We start from the raw sequence: 21121 nt of genomic DNA on the forward strand, positions 1-21121 counted from the left end.
GTTGGTGGTTCAAGCTCATCAGCTGCTCCTTGGAAACCCTATAGAGGGTCGCTATGGGTTGGAACTGACTCAACGGCACTTAACAACAACAACATGTAACAGTGAAGGCCAGATTAGCTGGTGAGCATCAGAATCTGGCAGAGAATCTGATTAGCAAAGGCCACTAACTAGATACCTGATACTTTACTGGTGTATTTTAACAGAAATGGGAAACTAGTTTGACTTGGTTTATTTTTCATTATTTTGTTATTTTTAGGTGTGGTGTAGTTGCTTGTGACTAATAATGACCCTGTGCACAATAGAATGAAATTCCACCTAATCCTGTTCCATGTTTAGAGTCATTGCTATGTTTGAGCCCATTCATGCAGCCATTGTATCATTCTGTTTCATTGAGGGTCTTCTATCTTGCTGACCCTTTACCAAGCATGATATCTTTCTCTAGGAACAGGGCCCTCCTGATAAAGTGTCCAAAGTTTGTGGGACAAAATCTCACCGTCCTTGCTAAGACACATTTTGGCTGCACTTCTTCCAAAATAGATTTGTTTGGTCTTCTGGCAGCCCATGATATACTTAGTATTTTCACCAACATTATAATTCAAAGGCATCCACTTCTTTAGTCTTCTGTATTCATTGCCCAGCTTTCGCATGCATACGAGACAATTGAAATACCATGGTTTGGATAAGACGCACTTTTATCCTCAAAGTAGCATCTATGTTTTTTACACTTTAAAGGTCTTTGGCAGCATATTTTCCCAGTGCCGTATGGCCATTTATTTTCAACCGCTGCTTCCATGGCCATTGATTGTGGATCCAAAGAAAACAAAACTCTTAACAACTTCAGAATTTTCTCATTTTTCATGATACTGCTTATTGTTCCAGTTGTGAGGATTTATTTTCTTGATGTTGAAGTGTAATCCATCATTTCATCAATCAATGCTTCAAGTCCTCTTCAGTTTCAGCAAACATGATTGTGTCATTTGCATATCGCAGATTGTTAATGAACCTTCTTCTAATCCTTGTGCTGTGCTCTTCATATAGTTCAGCTTCTTGGATTACTTGCTCATCATACAGATTGAGAAAGTATGATGAAAGGATATAACAACTTTGACTCACATCTTTCCTGATTTGAAGCCATAATATTCCTTTGTTCTATTCAAATGAATGCCTGTCGATCTCTGTACAGGTTCCATATGAGTATAATAGAGTATTGAGGAATTCCCGTTCTTCTTAATGCAATCCATAAATTGTTATGATCCACACTGCCAAGTACCTTTGTATAGTCAATAAAGCACAAGTAATCATCTTTCTAAGGCGCTCTGGTAGTGTAGTGGTTACGAATTGGGCTGCTAACCTCAAGGTTGGCAGTTCAAAACTGCCAGCTGTTCCATGGGAGAAAGATAAGGCTTTCTGTTCCTATAAAGATTTACAGCCTTGGAAGCCCTGTACAGGGTCACTATGAGTTGGAACCGATTCCACGGTACTTAACAACAACAAATCATCTTTCCAGAGCTTTCTGGCCTTAGAGGATAAGGATTAGACTGCAAACTACAAGGTTGGTAGTTCGAATTCACCATCCACTCAATGGAAGAAAGATTTACAGCCATGGAAACCCTATACAGAGTTGCTATGTGTCAGAATGAACTTGACAGCAGTTAACAACAACAAAAACAATAATCATCTTTGAGATAGCCTCTGCTTTCAACCAAGATCTATCTGGCATCAAGAATTATATTACTTGTTCCATGTTCTTTTCTGAATCTGGTTTCAATTTCTGGCAGATCCCTATCAGTGTATTGCTGCAACTGTTTTTGAGTTATCATCAGTAGAAATTACTTACATGTGAAATTAATGATATTGTTCAATGATTTCTGTATTCTGTTGTGTCTCCTTTCTTTGGAATGGGTACAAATATGGATCTCTTTCAATCAGTTGTTTGGGTAGCTGCCTTCCAAATTTGACATAAACGAGTGAAAGCTTCCAATGTTGCATCCATTTGTTGAACTGTCACAACTGATACTTTGTCAATTCCTGGGGCCTTGTTATTCACCAATGGCTTCATTGAAGCTTGGACTTTTCCCTTTAGTACCATTGGTTCTTGATCATATACCTCCTCCTGAAATTGTTTGTCAATCAGTTCTTTTTGGTATAATGACTTTATGTATTTCTTTCATCTTCTTTTGGTGCTTCCTGCATTATTCAATATTTTGCCCATAGACCTGTTAATATTGCAACTCAAGATTTGAATTTTTTTCTTCAGTTATTTCAACTTGAGAAGTACTGAGTATGTTCTTTCCTTTGGTTTTCTAGTTCCTGCTCTTCACACATTTCAGAAAATAATTTGTCTTTTCCAGCAGCTATTTGAAACCTTTTGTTCAGCACTTCATCATTTCTTTTGTACAAGTGGGTTTTTTGTTTTGTTTTGTTAACTATCATATGGTCAAGAGTAAGTCTCAGAATCTCTTCAGACTTTCTTTTAGGTCTTTTCTTTCTTACCTGTCTTATTGATGGTTTTTTGGTTTCTTCATGTATGATGTCCTTAAGGTCTGGTCTTTGGTCAGTAAGTGTTCAAGGTGTCAAACCTATTTTTGAGATTCTAAAATCAGGTGGGATATACTAAAGGTCATGCATTAGCTCTTGTGGACTTGTTTCATTTTTCTTCAGCTTGAACTTGCATTTGAACAATTGATGATTTGTTTTGCAGTCAGCCCCTGGAATTGTTCTGAAATATGTAAGTTTATTTGATTCCTGTGTATACTATCTGACGAGGTCCATGTGTATCGTCACTGTTTATGTTGTTAAAAAGGTATTTCCAATGAATAGGTTTTAGATCTTGCAAAAGTGTGTCATGCAGTCTGTGCCGTTGTTTCTATCACCAAGGCCATACTTTTTAGCTACTGATCCTTCTTTGTTTCCAACTTTAAAATTTTAATCACCAGTAATTATCATTGCATCTTGATTGCATGATTGATCAATTGTAGACCACAGAAGCTAGTAAAAATCTTCATTTTCTTCATCTTTAGCATTAGTGATTAGCATTTAAATTTGAATAATTGTCTCATTATCTGGTCTTTCTTGTAGGCATATGTATGTTATCCTATCATTGACAATGTCGTACTTTGGATTATATTTTGAAATGCTCTTTTTGACGATGAATGTGATGCCATTCCCGGTCAACTTGTTAATGCTGATATAGTAGACCATGTGATTGATTCAGAATGGTCAACTTCAGTTCATTTCAGCTCAAGAATGCCTTGTTGTTGTTTAGTGCCATTGAGTCCGTTCCAACTCATAGCATTCCATTAAAGGGCTTCTGAGACACGACTGGTGAGTTTAAATCGCCAACCTTGTGTTTCAAACCAAACTTGTGGTCCTACACTTATTACAGTGCTACACTAGGACTTCTAAGAATGCCTTAGATGACTATTTTTATGACTTCGCATTCATTTTTGACAACTTCTAATTTTCCAAGGGGTCCTGGTATGGTGCTGTAGGATAATTGATAGTTCACGATTGATAGTTCAAACCTACCAGCCTCTCTTCAGAATCACTATGAGTTAGACCAACTTGGTAGCACTTAACAACAATAATAATTTCCCTGGAGTCATACTTTGTGCATTCCACATTCTGATTATAAATGTGTTATCTGGCACAGATTAAAATATTTTGTTTTTTTTTTTAGACTGTGTTAATAGAACACATATTTTCATTCTTAACTGAACCCAAAACACAGACCAAACTCACTGCCATTCCAATAGCGATCCTGTATAGGGTTTCCAAGACTGTAAATCTTTACAGAAACAGCCAGCCTCATCTTTCTCTTATGGAGTGACTAGTGGGTTTGAACCACCAACCTTTCATTTAGCAGCCCAGTTCTTATCCTACAGTACCTGACCTGGAGCTTCCTCTAAGCATTCCCTTGTTGATTTAATGAACTATTCACAACATAAGCATACATTTGTCTTTCCAAAGCTAAAACCGTATCAGATGTCTGAGGTATGCCACAGCAGGCCTTCCGGTCTGTCATGCTGTTGTCATAGTGCCATGCCATGCCCATAATGGGTGTCATGCCATGCCCATAATGTCTGGATGAATAAATGGAGTTATAGTGAAATTGAGCATCATGTGACTCTTCAGCATTTAGCCCTGGCAGATTTGTCATGACTTCTTTGGAGATAGCATGAGTTGTTGTTGTTAAGTAGTGTTGAGTCACTTATGACTCATAGCAACCCTGTATAGGGTTTTCGAGGAGTCACTGGTGGGTTGGAACTACCAATCTTGCCGTTAGCAACCCAGTACTTATCTTATACCGCCAGAACTCATGGTAGGATGCAGTAATTTTAGAGATTTGACACATCTGCACCATAGAACAAACAGCCCCTAACACGGCCTCTTCCCCACAGTAACCCTGAGATACAGAAACTGGGCATGCAAAAAATGGCATGTATGTGGATTTCTCTTAGTAGTGAGGACAGCTCCTGGTGTGGCACTGTAGGATAAGTACTGGACTACGAACCACAAGGTTGGCAGTTCAAACCCAACAGCTACTCTTCGGAGACCCTGTACAAAGTTGCTATGAGTCAGAACTGACTTGATGACACTTACTGTATATATCTTTGTATCCTGGGGCAGGGCAAATTCGGTAACTTCTCTTACGTCTTTGCTAATTACAGAGATTTGGACTTTAGAATAAAAATTTTTAAGTATTGTTTGGCCTGATTATGCTTTTGGTTGGTTTGTTTTCCCTCTAAATTTATTATAATAAATGTAAATTTGCATTCTAAAGAAGAAAGGAAAACCACATCTCCATAATTTTTACAAAATTGACATTCTGTTTAAAAATTTTTAAATATTTTCTCCGTATCTTTTGTTATTTTTTCATCAGTTATATGAGACATAGTCACTTAACTTGACAATTAATATGTTGGCTTTCAAGTCAGCATATTTAAACATACTTTAGAAAATTATTAGTGTTATGATTTGAATATTACATTTTTAGTCTTATCTAGGTAATAAGAAAAAACATTTATATTATTCTACTAAACCATTTTAAGTTCTTAGTGATAATCGTAAATTTGTTTTCATTGCTGTTAAGTGCTGTCAAGTTGGTTCTGACTCATAACAATCTGGTATAGGGTTTCTGAAGTTGTACATCTTAGCGGGAGCAGTAAGCATAATTTTTCTCCTGTGGAGTGACTTGTGGGCTTGAAACATCCACCTTGTGTTTTCCTGTCCTGTGCGTATCCTACAGAGCTACCATGCTCCTAGTAAGGGATTTAGGTCCAATTTATTATTAAATTAGTATATTCGCAATATATAATTTCTTACAAGAAATTTTTGATATTTGCTTTAAGTTTTGTAACCCTATGAAGAACAACTACATAGACTTTAATTTTGTGTTTTACCAGTTTTGATGATTGCTGTCAGTTTTTTAATTCTGTTATATTTTTAAAATTTTTTCCTGAATAGCTTGAATTTCTCAGGAAGGAAAGGTGGATTATGTTTGTTCTGAGCTCCTGCATTTCTAAGACGCTTCTTTATTGTCTCCATATGAGAAGATCAGTGTAGTTGGCTATGGAATTTTTGAATCACATTTTACTCCATATAGTGAAGATTTTGGTTATGGTATTCTGTCCTTTGGAATTTTACAGCAGAAGCTTAGAAGTAGCCTACTTTCTCTCTCTGCACATACTTACTTGCTTTTTGTTTATTTTTAAATTTCCTTATACGCTTCAGAATTTTAATCTTTACCCTTGATATTCTAAAATCTCACTGAGATTGTTGTTGTTAAGTATCGTGGAGTTGGTTCTGACTCATAGTGACACTGCATAGGGTTTCCAAGGCTGTAAATCTTTATGGGAGCAGAAAGCCTCATCTTTCTCCCGCGGAACAGCTGGTAGTTTCGAACTGCTTACCTTGAGATTAGAAACCCAATTCACAACCACTACGCTACCAGAGCTCCTTTTATCCACATTTTAGGCACTTTTAATTAACTTGTTTTTTTGTGTCTTATATAAATTTAAACCAGCAATCTGAAGTCTTTATCCTATTTTTCTAACAATAGCCATTCTTTTGTTCTAACTGTATTGTTTGTTTTAGTTGATTCCTAGTATAACTAGCTTTTTAAAAAAATGTCTTAAGTGTGTATTTTCCTTGCCATTTCAGTTTTCAGAAATTTTATACACCTACACTGCACACGTCAACTATCTCATTATCCAGCATTTCACATTTACACATAGTAAAAAAAAATCTTCCTGTTTTGCACATTAACGAATCTGCTGGCACCCTTGCAGTGTGCAGCTCATCCAAGGCATGTAGAGTGAGTGAGGGATGGTGTGTTTCCTCAGGGTCTTTACTCCTGGTGTGCCTGATGCACTTACTTCTCCTGGTTCATTTTTCCCTTTCCTCTTCCCAGTTATCAGCAAACTTTACGACTCTGCCCCCACTTGCCTCCTTCAGGCATCCAGTCCGCCAGCAGCAGAATGTGGGCAGGCAGCGCTCACCTCTGCAGAGTCTCCTCTTGGCCAAGGCTGTTGAGAAGTGCCTAGCCCATGTCTCATCAGTTCCTATATGAGTGTAACGTGGAGCCTGAGCTTGGGATGTTGGGTGACTGTGGATGCCTGGCTAGCAGTCCATAGCAAGATTCAGAGGCCAGCAGAGTGATGCTGAGCTCATGGCCGTGACAGGTGCAGATGGGCTGTAGCCAAGCAGATGGGAGGGTTGGATCCAGGAAGAATAGGAGGCCACAGTGAGAATCTTGACTATTCCACACAATGACCTGGTCTTTGGGACCTAATGTGTTGTCGGTAAGTGAAGTCTGGGTGCATTTCATTTCATTTGGTTGCCTCTGCTGCCATTTTTAATACCAAAAATAAATTTTAACATTTTGATAAGTTGAGTAATGACTTTCCAAAGTTGTCCACCACTTAATCCCTGGAACTTGTAAATATGTTACCTTACATGGCAAAAGGAACTTTGCAGATGTGATTAAGTAAAGGATCTTGAAAGAGGGTGATTATCTTAGATTATCTAGATACGCTCAGTGTAATCACAAGGGTCCTTGAAAATAGATAATGGAGGCTGAAGAGTCAGTGTCAGAGTAATCTGTTAAGAAAAGAACTTGACTGGGTTTTCAGATGAAAGGAGGTTTGAGCCAAGACATATGGGGTAGGTGTCCTTTTAAAACCTGGAAAAGTTGCCCTTAGAATCTTGGGAAAGAAACTCAGCCCCAACATCTTGATTTTAGTTCAGTGAGATTCATGTTGGACTTTTTTTTTTTTTTTTTAATGTTTTGTGAATTATGTTAGTTTACATGGGAGAACATTAGTTTTACATTCATCCTATCGTATATCGTTTCATTGCCATGGTTACAATCTCCTCTATGCATCATTAACCAACCAAAGGGTATGCCCTGCAAGCCTGCTCCCTGATCGTCGGTACACAGTCCCTCTCCCTCTCTGGGTCTTAAGTCCCCAGCTGCTCCATCTCTCCATGTAGTCGTCTCTGCCTCCATCTCTGATGTCACTGCTTCTCTGGGTAAGGTCCTGCTCTCCGCTCTTCTCCCTTAATGGTTCCAGAGACCTCCGCTATTCAACTGCAAAGTTAATCACTCCACTCAATGCTACAAAACATCTGCCTTTACATTTCCAACCCTCACAATCAGTTCTGTTAACAATTATTCACTATTGTATCACAAAAGACCTATCTGCATTTCCTTTCATCAGTGTCCCACCTAGGCCTAGACAGATTGGATACTACTCAATGGAGATTCTACCTTCCTCCACGCCCTCTGGATCTAGGTTCCCTCTTGAAAGCTTGTAAGCCAGTCACTTCTTGCCTTTGTAGCCCCCCAACTTTGGGTAGCCAATGTCCAAGTTGACCATCCCTGTCTACTTTGTGTATGGAGGGGGGTGGGAATGAACCTTGCTGTAAAGACTTGTTCCTTTTTGTGAGCTACTGCATTCGTAGGTGTAGGTCAAGTTCATCAAATTGTATCATATTACTCCTTTTTTCCCTCTTCTTTCTTCTAGTTGAGCTCTGATCATCCAGCCATTGAAGCCAGGTCAAGTGGGTATCATCTGCAAGTGTGGGTGTTCTTGTGCATATGCCCTCTCTTCTTATCAGCTGGATGCTTCATTCTCCACTCTAGTCCTCTGCGGCAATCATGTTGGACTTTTGACTTCCAGAATTAAAAAAATAGATTTTTGTTCTTGTAAGCCACTAAATTTGTGATGATTTGTTAGAGTAGCAATAGGAAACGAATACAGATCTCTATGCCATTTTTACAGATTTTCTTCTCTTCATAATGACTTGATCTATTTTCAGTGATAGTATCCCAACAAAAAACATTGAAAACACAATAGAAAATTTTGGTAATCTAATATTTTTCTTTTTCCCTTCTCTTTCTTTCGTATGCTTCCAAGGAAAGCATTTTCGCTCACTTCTTAGAGTGGTTATCTCCATTGAGATTGTATTTTGCCCTACTGTGTCTGGTTTTTTGTTTTTTTTTTCTCTTTGCTCATGATAGCTTATGACAATATTTTCGGTTTATAATCCAAGAGTAGTTTAATTAGATTCTCCTAAAACTCGGTAAGAGTTTCTGTCTAAGCCCTTTGGTAGTGGCCCTCTTCCACTTATTCTTCAATCTTATTATTTTCTGCAGATATCAGAATAGTTTCAATTCAGCTTTCTCACACTAAATCTAGCTTGATTTTTTTCTTCAGTGCTTTTTCAGCTTGAGAAATGCTGACTGTGTTCTTTTCTTTTGTTTTTCTAACTCCAGGTCTTTGCCCCTTTCATTGTAATATTTTATTTTGTTTTTTTTTAGCTGCCCTTTGAAGAGTTCTTTTCACTTCTTTTATGTCATCATTTCTTCCATTTGCCTTAGTTTCTCTATGCTCCTGAGCAAGTTTCAGAGTCTCTTCTGATATCCACTTTGATATTTTCCTTTTTCCTGTATTTTTAATGGTCTTTTGCTTTCTTCCTGTATGATGTTTTAGATGTTATCCCACAATTCTTCTGATCTTTTATCATTAGTGTCTAATGCATCAAATCTGTTCTTGAGATGGTGGTCTTTAAATTCAGGTAGAACATATTCATTTTTTGGCTCTTGTGGACTTGTGTAAATTTGCTTTAGTTTCAGCCTAAACTTTTCCAGCAGCTGATGATCCTGTAATTGGCCTCTGACCTTGTTTTGACTGATGATATATTGAACTCTTTCATCTGGTGAGGTCCATAGGCATGGTTGTCTTTTATGTTGCAGTGAATGAATCATTGACCTTGCGAGATTCTAATCATGTGATCTCCAGCATCATTTCTATCACTAAGACCATATTTTCCAACTAGGGATCCTTCTTCTTTGTTTCCTACATTCACATTGCAATCACCAGTAATTATCAATTCATTGCCTACCTGATAAATTTCAGACTGAGGAAGTTGGTAAATCTTCAGTTTCATCATCACTGGCTTTAATGGTTTGTTTATCAATTTGAGTAATAGTGATATTAACAGGTCTTCCTTGTAGGCATGTGGATATTATCCTATCATGGACAGAATCGTACTTCAAAATAGATCTTGAAATGTTCTTTTAGATGATGAATGTGATGTCACAGTAAAGAGATTGTAAAGTATTATTAATAACATTACATATTAACACCGTGGTCTGTGTCAAGAGACAACCACTCTTTGGAGGTTGCTTTTGGTAACACATTTCTTATGCCTTCCAAAATGAAAAACGTCTTCAATTGTCATAGATTCGTGGATGAAACTATTCTACGGGTAAAGAGCCATGGGAGTAGACAGTACTGACCACAGGAATGTTGAGTAGTAAATGTTGGCTTTAGGCAAAGAATCTTTGGTGCATGGTGACTTCTTTAAAATGTTGAGAACTGATGGTCCTTGTGGGGACCTGCATTACAAAATAAATGTCACAGATAGAACATACTATGTGAGAATAGAAATGCAGAATAACAGGGCAATAATACCCTATCTATAAACCAACTGTGCTTTTAATCCCCTAAATAACAGGTCAAAATAGATTTCACTATTGCAAATATTCCAATTACAGTGTCCTGCAAAATTTTTGTCTATCTTAGTATTTTCAGTAAGATTTCTGGGTCATGTGGCTTTTCTAGTGAACTTCAATGAAGTGCAACCACCAACCAAAGACCTTGTCATTTATTTAACTCCCACTGTCTTTAATCTTTAGGACAGTAATCCTGTGAGAAACTTTGGGATTTCTGCATAATCATAGAATGGTATGCAGGCTCATGTATTCAAGTTCTTTGCTTTTTATTTTTCTGCCACATTCACTCTAGCTATATGTCTAAATTCAGAGCTGTGGTTCCTTTTAGTTTTTCTTCTGGTGTGTTTATTTTTCTGTATTTTCATCATTTTTCTTCCTTTCTTTTTTAGTTCACAGCCATGAATGAACCACAGTGCTTCTACAATGAGTCTATTGCCTTCTTTTATAACCGGAGTGGAAAATACCTTGCTACAGAGTGGAACACAGTCAGCAAGCTGGTGATGGGACTTGGAATCACTGTCTGTATCTTCATCATGTTGGCCAACCTACTGGTCATGGTGGCAATCTACGTCAACCGTCGCTTCCATTTTCCTATTTATTACTTAATGGCTAATCTGGCTGCTGCAGACTTCTTTGCTGGGTTGGCTTACTTCTACCTAATGTTCAACACAGGACCCAATACTCGGAGACTGACCGTCAGCACTTGGCTCCTTCGTCAGGGCCTCATTGACACCAGCCTGACCGCATCTGTGGCCAACTTACTGGCTATAGCCATCGAGAGGCACATTACGGTTTTCCGCATGCAGCTCCACACACGGATGAGCAACCGGCGGGTGGTGGTAGTCATTGTGGTCATTTGGACTATGGCCATTGTTATGGGTGCTATACCCAGTGTGGGCTGGAACTGTATCTGCGACATTGAAAACTGTTCCAACATGGCTCCCCTCTACAGTGACTCTTATTTAGTCTTCTGGGCCATTTTCAACTTAGTGACCTTCGTGGTAATGGTGGTTCTGTATGCTCATATCTTTGGCTATGTTCGCCAGAGGACTATGAGAATGTCTCGGCATAGTTCTGGACCCCGGCGGAATCGAGACACCATGATGAGTCTTCTGAAGACAGTGGTCATTGTGCTTGGTAAGTATTATCTTGATTGTAATTTACTTTATGGATTCCTGATATTTTTAATACAAACTGCATTAGCTTGTTATTATGGAAAATAATAATCTGAGTATTCACCATATAAACATATATGCTGGAAATGCAAGGGTATAAGACGTCTTCATAGCATATGTCTTTGAAGACAGTGGTAAATCAGCCTTTATAAATTACAGAGTTGGTTGTAAGGAAATAGGTGCCTTAGTGGTACAGTATTCATGATGATGATGTGAAAGATGTCACTGAACAGTTTGATTATGTAATACAGAAAAATTCCAGAATAATCGATCAAGATTTTTTAGCTTTATTAGGTTTCCTTACTACCTAAATTGTTGGGCTTTTGTCTTATAGTCTCTATTATAGATTTATAGGTAGAAGGTGCTTGTATATAATATGAATATATTTTCATTTATAGGTATTTTTAAACATGTTATTAACATTCTATAGTCCTTAGTGCATAGTTGGTAAGTATATTAAAATATTGTATAGAGTGAGTGCATACAATAGGATATTGGAATTGATAACATTCTGTGACAGCCACCCAAACAATTTTTCATCATTTTTCTGGATGTGGTAATGTTATTAGTGCGTTGAGTTGGTTCTGACTTGTAGTGACCCTGTATAGGGTTTCTGAGGATCAGCTGGTGGATTTGAACTGCCAGCCTTGTGGTTCACAGTCCAGTGCTTATCCTAAAGCATTAATTCATATTTGAAAGTGAAGAACAAGCTTTTATGCCTTATGTACATTTTAAATACTTTTTTCCCTTTCAGTATTGTTATGCCTAGATGAGAACTTCATGGTAGTGCTCAGTAAGAACAATATTATGTTTGTTTATTTGTTTAATGAAGAGTTAATGAATATCTAACAAGTTCAAAGTCCTGTATAGGTCCCTAGAGATATAACCATTAATGGGATAGATTCATATCATTCATCTTAACACTTAGAGTAGGGTTGCTGTTTTAAATACTCACACAATGTGACTGTTTAAAGAATTATCCTATTATATATTCAGTGACTACATTCAAGTTAATGCTTGATCATATTTTTCAATCTATTGGAAATTCAATAGAAAGCTCCTGTGTTTCTCTTTACTCTAAATGATAAATTAGTGTTTAGTGACTATAACCTGGGATTGTGTGACTCTTCTGACACTCAGGAGCTACATTAATTGTAGCCACACTGGAGAGTGATAGCTTCCTAATTATCACTAACTAAATTAGGATTCTGGCTGATCCACACTAGTCTCTTTTATTTTGGTTACAGTGAATGCATCATAGAGACTCTTTCTGGTGGTAAAGAGCCTCTTGTGGATCCATGAGAATGAGGACTAGGACTTGGAATCACTGATCCAACTAGAGCCCTGCTTGTAGCTAATGGCATAGCTAGAAAATATTCCCGCTGTGTGCCCCACTACAGCCAGCCAATTGTGAGGTTGTCTTATCTAGCTAAAGAAATTTAGCAGAATTATAAAACTGGTGTCCCTGTATACTTAATATCAACCAACCCCACAAGAACATATTGAATTAACTATACTCATCCCACATATGGATGAAATACAAATTCGTTTACCATAGATACTGTTTTGATTAAATAGCAGATTTTTTTTTATTTTATTTCTGTGCTGATTGAAATGTCCTTTTTTTTCAGTGATGATCTGAATGTTGGTTGACACGTTTTATATGAGGATGTTTTTTTGATTGCATCAAGTACTGCTTATAATTGGTAGACCCTCCAGCAGTAAAGGACTACTGAGCATGGCCTGTGAGCCCTGCCAAGTTCTTGTTTTGGCTTTGATCTTTGTGTAATGCCTACCATAGTCTCTAGTACAGTATACTTAATGATTCATGTAAAATGAACTTTTGTGCCTTAATGGGCTGTTTAAAGATTAATGAGATCATTATTTGAGGGTTTATTAGGGCAACACTTTGAGTATACAGTTGCCCTAGATGCCTACCCCTTCATATCAACCCTAAATAGCGCTGCCCTTTGAGACTTAAACTAGTAGACGCCACAAACATTGAATGACATTAACTACTTCTCGGACTAATAACATGATTTGGGTAAAAGAAGTTTTGAACATAAAAAATTCTGCTCTACAGTATAGTATGTGAAGAAATTGATGAAGGAAGATAGGAATGTGATTATAACATAGGAAACAGAAATTCAATAAATTAATTAAAATAACATGCTTAGCTGTTAACCAGAAGGATGGAGGTTCAAGTCTCACTTAGAGTGATTTGGAAGAAATGCCTAGTAAGCTACTTCTAAAAAATCAGTCTTTGAAAACCTATGCAGCAGAGATCTACTTTGATATACACGGAACTGTTATGAGTTGGCATCAACTCAATGGCACCTTGTTTTGGTATGGCCTTTTTGAGGAAGAGAGTGAAAATGGGAATGTGAGAGGACTTGGAAAACAGAGAGAAGGGAATTCACAATCTTAAACAGTTATATGATTGCAGGAAGTAGCTAGCATGGCCGAGGCAGTGTGCCATAGTCCTCAAACTTAGCCCGTTAGATGCTGTGTTATTATACACATCATGAGGCGACACCTGATGCCTGATGTACTCTTTTGCTTGGATTGTATGCTTCCATCCCTATGTACCTCTGATTACATGGAGGGAATTTGTTGACCTTACAAGAACTGGAATTCTGCACCAAGTGACTGGCTTACAAGTTTTCAAAAGGGAGTTTAGTTTCAGAGTGTGCAGGGGAAGGTAGAATCCCCACTGAATAGTTTTCATCTTGTCTAGACAGGTCTGGTGAAAGGAGATGGGGATAAGATTCTTATGATTCAGTGGTGAGTAACTGGTATCATGACTAATTGCAATTGTCAAAACTGTAAAGGCAGAAGTTTTGTAATATAAAGGGTGGAGTAGTTAATGTTATAGTTCAGGAACAGAGGAGCCTAGGACCATCGAGGGAGAGGAGCATGAGCAGAATATGGGACCCTAACCAGACAAGCAGCGATACCAGAGATGGAGGCAAAGATGGTAACATAGAGAGAGAGAGAGAAAGGGTGAGGGAGAGAGGGAGAGGGAGAGAGAGAGAGATGAGATGGAAAGAGGCTGTGTGCTGGCTTGCAGAATGTGCCCTCTGGTTGTTTAAATGATTATATATTCCTGAGTGTTTTGGTGTACATCCAAAAAACCCCAGAGGGAATAGAAACAAATGCTGTTGAATGATGATGTGTGAAGGAGATTGTAATCATTGCAATGAAACAAAACATGATAGGATGAGTGTAAACTGATGTTTGCCCACTATCATTGTGAACTATCATTCAATTCACAATAAAAACTTAAAAATGAAAAGAACCAAAATCCCAGTCAACTCAAAGCTTACTCTATCATTTACTCTATCACTGTAAATTAGTTTATTGGCAATCTGTTTTTTCAACTTTTAATTATTAATCATTTTTATTTACCAGAGTGTCAGCTTTGTGAGACTAGGCAGGGACTATCACGGTTTGTCAGTTTCTTCTCAATGTGTGTCATAACATTTGACACAAAGTAGGTGCTCAATTAATAATTGTTGAATGAATGAATGTGATGACAAAACCAAATGTTTAACCCTTAAATGCTGAGGACCAAAGCACAAGTGAATTCACTGCGGTAAATGCCACTTTATTTATTTATTTATTTTTAGCTATCTGCCAGTCAACAAATCCCGGCTTTACTCCTACCCTATTCCATACCTTCCTATCAAAATACAACTACTTTTAAAGTGACTGACCACAATGGGTGCTCAGTAAATAAAGTTTTACTTTGATTTATTATGGTGCTGATGATGGTTTGATTAGCTGTTAAATTTTCAGTTTCCATTTTTATTGCCTCAAAAACGACCTCTGGGTTTTAGACTTGTTCAGAGAAGGATTTGCTGGGTAACAAGTCAAATTCCTAGGCGTCGACTTAAAAATGAAGGCATCTTTGACTTCGGATAGCAGTTTCAGTAGCAATTTTTAAGCATGAGGCTGTATATAAAGTGCCCTTTGGTGTAAATCTTAGTGTGTATTTTCCTTTGTCAAATACTTAATTAGTAATCATGCAGCAGTGCTACTCAAAGCATTTTAGAAATTACTATTCATAGCGATCCTGAATAGGGTTTCTAAGGAGTGGCTGGTGGGTTTGAACTGCTAACCTTTCAGTTAGGACTCCCTATGAAAATCATTATCTATTTGTCATCCTCATTTTACACAGGTGAAAACTGAGGGGCAGAGCAGTTAGGTAAATTGCTTAAGGTCACACAGCTAGCAACTACAAAAGTTGGAATTCTAACTCAAGGACTCAGGTTTTGGAACCCAACCTTTTCACCTCACAATATGCTGGTTTTCTTTAATAAAAACCAGCAGCAGCACATGCTGTCTTTTGTTATAAAATTTGAACAGCCCTGTACTATTAAAACAGTGTGATCCCATTGTTTCCATATTGCCTAGCAGTGCTTTATTTCCATGGTCAGAAGAAGGTTTGGAAACAGCATTCCTTTCCTCTTTTTGCTTTTGATGACGCGCATTTGCCCTTTCCCGCTGTTTGGTTTCTAGAGTACCAGTAATTGCCTCTGATGGAGGGAGTGTTCTGTTCAAGGTGTTGTTAACTTGAGGGTTCATTGTCCCAGTGTGAAGTCATGTAATCCTTCCCAGGCTTGATATTTTACCAAGAATTCCTTTTGAGCTGTGGAATCACAGTGGCAGTCAAGACATTCTTCCTTATTTGACCACAGTCTGTCTTAAGTTATAAGCCTATTTCTTTCCGACTCTGTTCTTTATGATGCTGTAGATAATTAGGAAAGAAGAAAACCAGGCTTTGGAAAGGGAAAATAATGGTTAAGGTGTGGTGATTTTTACATCCGAGCCTGAGAGAGAGTGGGGAAATAAAGCAAAATAAAGTCATATGGGACTTATCTCTTAGGAGTACAGGAGACACCTTTCTTTCTTTCTAATTTGATCTGTGCTGGCCCATGAGTCTGAATTGCCCTGTATACGGATCCAGACTCTGTATTACATCACATGTACTATTTCTAACCTTCCACTAGAAAACCCTGCATTGTTTTCATTCTATATTGAGGGAACCAACTTACCACAGGTTGAGTAACCTGTCCAAATCACTGTATTTCTAAGTAGCGGAATTAGAATTTGACAGTTGGATTGTTGCAGATGATGCTGATGATTCACAAGCTCTCTGTATACCATACGAGACTATTCATAGCCCTGTTACTACTGGTAATAAGGGTGGTGGATTTGTCCAAGATCCAATCAAGAAATTCTTCCTAATTTCCTAGCCCATTTTTTTTTTCCTTATTCACTTTGATAGAAGATTACTGGCTAGAAGAAGTCTGTTTATTGCTCTATGCACTTCTCTTTTGAATTTGATTCAGTAAATGTTGGTGAGTGCTGATTGTGTGATAATGAGTAAAATGATGAATAAAGTACAACCTGTTCACTCCAGAACTTATGGTTTGTGGTAGGTAGTAGATTTGAGAAAGAGATGTAAAGCATTTAGGTCTGTGTGTTAATAGAAATTTGGACAGAGTGATCCTGAGTGGAAGGGGGGTCGAGGGTGGTTTCCCAGAGGAGGCAATATTGAGTTCAGTCTTGATGAATGTGTAGGAGCTTAGCTCCTGTGTGATGAGGATGGTAAAGGTAAGCAATAGTATATCAGTGGTTGTCACCTTTGAGGAACTGGAATAGTCAGGCATGATTAGCACATAGTGGGTATGGTATGCCAGAGGGAACAATGATCAGTGATTAAAGCCTTCATGATACATAACAGAACTTCAGAAAGTGCATGGAAAAACAGAAGCAAAAGATAATGGAATTTTTTTCCATGTAAGTTTTGAAGTCACCTTCTACTAAGGAGCTTGGTCTTCTGGGCATAGGTGATGGAGAGATGCTGAAGGATGCCCTAAGAAAACAAATCAAGTCTTTATAGGTAAGGCAACCATATATCTTATCATACAAATTGACTCACTTCGGTAGTAAAATGGTCACTAAATAGGAAGCTAGGGTAGAAAGTATAAACCAAGACTGTTCTGGACACTCAAGATGCACAATCACCAAACCACTAGGATTTGTCTTCTGTTTTGGTATTTATTTATATTATTTCTAGGTTCTATTTCTGCATTTCTAAATGCATAGCTCAATGACTGACTCGTTCCTCTGTGTACAGAAGAAATGTTTTTTTTTGTTTTTAATTTGAAACCAAGGGTCTAGTCTAAATTTAGAATGCTATTTAGAGTTCAGAGGATCCTTAAAAATCACACCATCCAACCCTCTCATCTCGTATGGAGAGACTGATGTCCTGGACTGAGACATTAAGGTGTGAGTTAATGGTGGTCCAAACCCAGGCCTAGGGTTTCTGATTTCTAGTATGGTGTTCATTCACTGCCTATGCCTCCACGGTGTTTTGTTCCATCTACACTGCCCACTACTTTCTTCCTTGTGAGCATCAACATGTATTTATGTGGTTGGCCTGGACTAGGTGTAAACATTGTGGCTATAAAGGTAGCTGGCTCCTACAGAAAGATTCCCTTTGAATTTGTCCTCCTAACAACCAATTGGTCATCTCTGTATTGAAGCTTTGACAAGAGCCATCTGAAACTGAATTGCTTGCCCATTGCACACATTTTACACAAATTAACATCCTGTTAGCTTTCTTGATAGATAAGTGCATTGCATTCATTTTTTAGGAAATAATCTTGACTTTGCATTTAACTAGCTAGGAGATTTTCGACAAGCTGCTTTGTGTGTGTCTTAATTTCTCTCTGCCTTTATCTGTAGGATGAAGTTGGCCTGTGTGATGTTCAGAGTTCTGGTATTCCATAAATAGAATTATAAGGACAGAAACTACTGTGGATAACCCATGCAGAATTTTCTAGTGACAAGCATAGAAATGGAAATACGGGACAAAAACAAGAGGCAGCATGTATAAATGGTGTGTCAGCTTCTTTAACAGTTTGCTTTTAGATCTATTATCCTCCATGAAATATAGTAGCACATTTATAGAAAGTAATATCAAATAAATGAATTTCATAACTTCACTCTTCTGTGGTGAGCTGTGTGACAGTAAAGGAAAGCTTCCCAGTTAGTCTTGTTGCTAAGGGCAGGGAGTAGACACAAGGATTTCTTATTCCCTGGCCACAGATGACCAGCTACACATCCTGTTGCTCTGAGGAGGACCAAAGCCGCCCCAAGTCTTCTCAGGTCCCAGTGGCATCCCTGTAAAAGCCTCTGTGAGGTAGAACCTGAGAGAATATTCATGAGAGCTTTGATTGTTTGACCAGCCACTCAGTTGGCTTGGCACTCTGGGTGGTGGTCAGGACAAGTCACCCTGCACAAGGCCGACAGTGCTATGCAGACCCAAGTCCTGGGTCCATGTCAAAAGAGAAAACAACTTTGAAACACCAGCTCTTTATATCCCTTTGTTGCCCATCTCCATTCAAATATTTTTAGTCAAAAGAAGTGCTTAAACAGCAACATAAACCATAAAGACCACACTAACCTAACAGAGTTCCTTCTCAAGTATAGACAGAGCAGCCAGGACGTGAAGCTCTTTTTCATTTTTAGGTAGAATGAGAATGATTCAGACCTTGTCTAGCTGAGACTCCTGTCAGTACAATTATGAATGTGGCAAAGTCCTTTTTCCTAATCCTTGAAGGTGACAAGACTTGTGTAGAAAATAGGGATTTTCTTCCGAGCTCTGTATAAATGTTCTATGATGACTGGGCTTTGTTTAACATTCCAGCACCTTGAACAGGGCCTGCACATACTAGGAAACTATATATATTTGTTAAGTTGAGTAAATGAATTATACCTTCAATTCTAGATTGTGTGTGTTGCAGGTTGTCTAGTAACAATAAAGGAACCCTGAAGGTGGATAAGTGCTTGACTGCTGACCAAAAAAAGGTCAGAGGTTTGAAGCCACCCACTATTCCATCGGAGAAAAATATGGGTCTGCTTCCAGGAAGATTATTGCTGTTAAGTACCATTGAATTGGTTCCAATTCATAGCAATCTGTGTAGGGCTTAGAGGACAGAACCACTGACCTTGTGGTTAGTAGTCCAGTGCTTATCCTACTACTCAGAAACCCTTAGAGTTGCTATGAGTCAGAATTGGCTTGCTGGCAACAAGTTTTTCTTGATATATGCAGACTAGTTTTATTTTTTAACTTTTTATTGTAAATTGGGTGAAGTTTTAAAGAGCAGATAATCCGTTTTACGTCCAACATATCATACACCTTTTGTTTCATCTCATTGATTGCAATCTCCATGATGCAATATCATTAATCCCACGTCTTCTCTATGATCTTCCCCTTCTGTCTTCTTTACTGATGCTTTTGAACTTTGTCCTTGGGTAACTTTGTTCTGCTATTTTGATCTCAAATGGTTGATTATTTTAAAGTGTGTGTTTCTCAGTAGTGTTATTGTTCCCCTTAGAGACCTGCTTGACTGAAAATTGAGCCAGGGGGCTGAGTTCATTTCCAGACCTAAAGAGTGATGAATAGTCATAGTCCTGGGGGGTTCCACCAGTCTATGTAGCCAGCCAGTAATCCTGTTCTTTTTTATGATTTTGAGTTTTGTTCCCCATGTAGACTAGCATTTAATGCGATTTATAATAAGTCCCATTGAAAGGGAAATGTTTTAAGTTAGTTATAAGACAACTCCAAATCCAGCCTGTCAAAGACATATTTTTTTTAAAAAAGATACTTGTAAGCACACATGTGTTGAATACGCACTAGGCCCTCTGCTAAAGAGTTAGGGACACAAAGATTAATTTAAAAAGGAACCCTGATTGCAAGGAACTCTCATTTTGGTAGATACTGGTAGAACTTTTAAATAAATAAATTCAACCTGAAAAATAGAATATGCACGGTAGTAGGAGTCCTGGTGTGGTGCTGTGGGATAATGCGCCAGACTGCAAAACCATTTGAACTGCAAAGTCAGTGGTTCAAGGTCACCAGCTACTCCTCAGAAACCCTATACAGGGTCGCTATGGGTCGGAACAGACTCGACGGCACTTAACAATAACAACAACATGGGTATGCTACATGAGTCTTCTGACTGAGCAATGTCATGAAAGTCTTGAAGATGAAGTTGATGTCAGAATTGCATCTTAGATGACACGTATGAGTTTGCTAGATGAACCCAGGCAAAAGAAACATTTCTATTAGATGGTCTTTGGAAGTCTGAACTGAGTTAAATATTCAGTCATTTTCCTTATTGCAATTGATGTTATCACTGAAATATGGAAGTACTCATGAGAACTTTGGGGGAGGGGACAGGGGGTATTTAAATAACTTCATGACTGTATGGTGATGATGGTGATTATTATAGCCGGCCATTTGCAGTGCATATTGCACTTCAGTTTTCTCATTGACTGAACCTAGTGGATTAGCATCATCAAATTATTTATGAAGTACATGGGTTTTAAATGGTTACTGGCTCATAAGAAAAGAACTGTATTTCTATATGGGCAAGTAAGTGAGAAGGGCTCTCTAGTGGCATGCATGTGGTATTGGCATCTGAAAGATCTTTGCCAGGACATGCTTACTCTCTTGCAATCTGTAATGGACATTTACTTATGTAATGGGTAAGAAGATTTCAGAATGTCTGTAGTTCATAATGTTATTGTTATAGCAATACAACTCAAAGACAGTAGTTAAATCTAGAAATGACATTTCTGCATTTCTGATTCTCAGATACAGATGTACTAAATATGAATGAATGTAGTGTGTATGCACACACAAATTGCTAAATCTCACAACACATGTGTTCTCAGATTTAGCAAAAATAATGGCACAGGACATACTGATACTAAATATATGTATGTTGTTGTTGTTGTTAAGGGCTATTGAGATGGTTCCAACTCATAGCGACCCTGTATTGGTTTCCAAGGAGCAGCTGGTGAGTTTGAACCACTGACCCTGAGGTTCAAACTGATTATATATATA

At 38.1% G+C, this 21121-nt stretch overlaps 1 protein-coding gene across 2 annotated transcripts in view; it reads left to right on the plus strand.

Annotated features, from left to right (window-relative positions):
- The window catches only part of LOC102830724 (lysophosphatidic acid receptor 1-like), a 223045-nt gene that overhangs the window by 123701 nt on the left and 78223 nt on the right, over positions 1-21121 (plus strand). For both annotated transcript variants that reach the window (XM_006864675.1, XM_006864674.1), the window contains exon 2: positions 10411-11158. In XM_006864675.1, coding sequence (XP_006864737.1) covers positions 10420-11158 — 739 coding nt within the window. In that variant the 5' untranslated portion in view covers positions 10411-10419. The remainder of the gene's footprint in view (positions 1-10410; positions 11159-21121) is intronic.

This window comes from Chrysochloris asiatica, unplaced genomic scaffold (assembly GCF_000296735.1).
Source record: "Chrysochloris asiatica unplaced genomic scaffold, ChrAsi1.0 scaffold00069, whole genome shotgun sequence".
NCBI lineage: Eukaryota > Metazoa > Chordata > Mammalia > Afrosoricida > Chrysochloridae > Chrysochloris > Chrysochloris asiatica.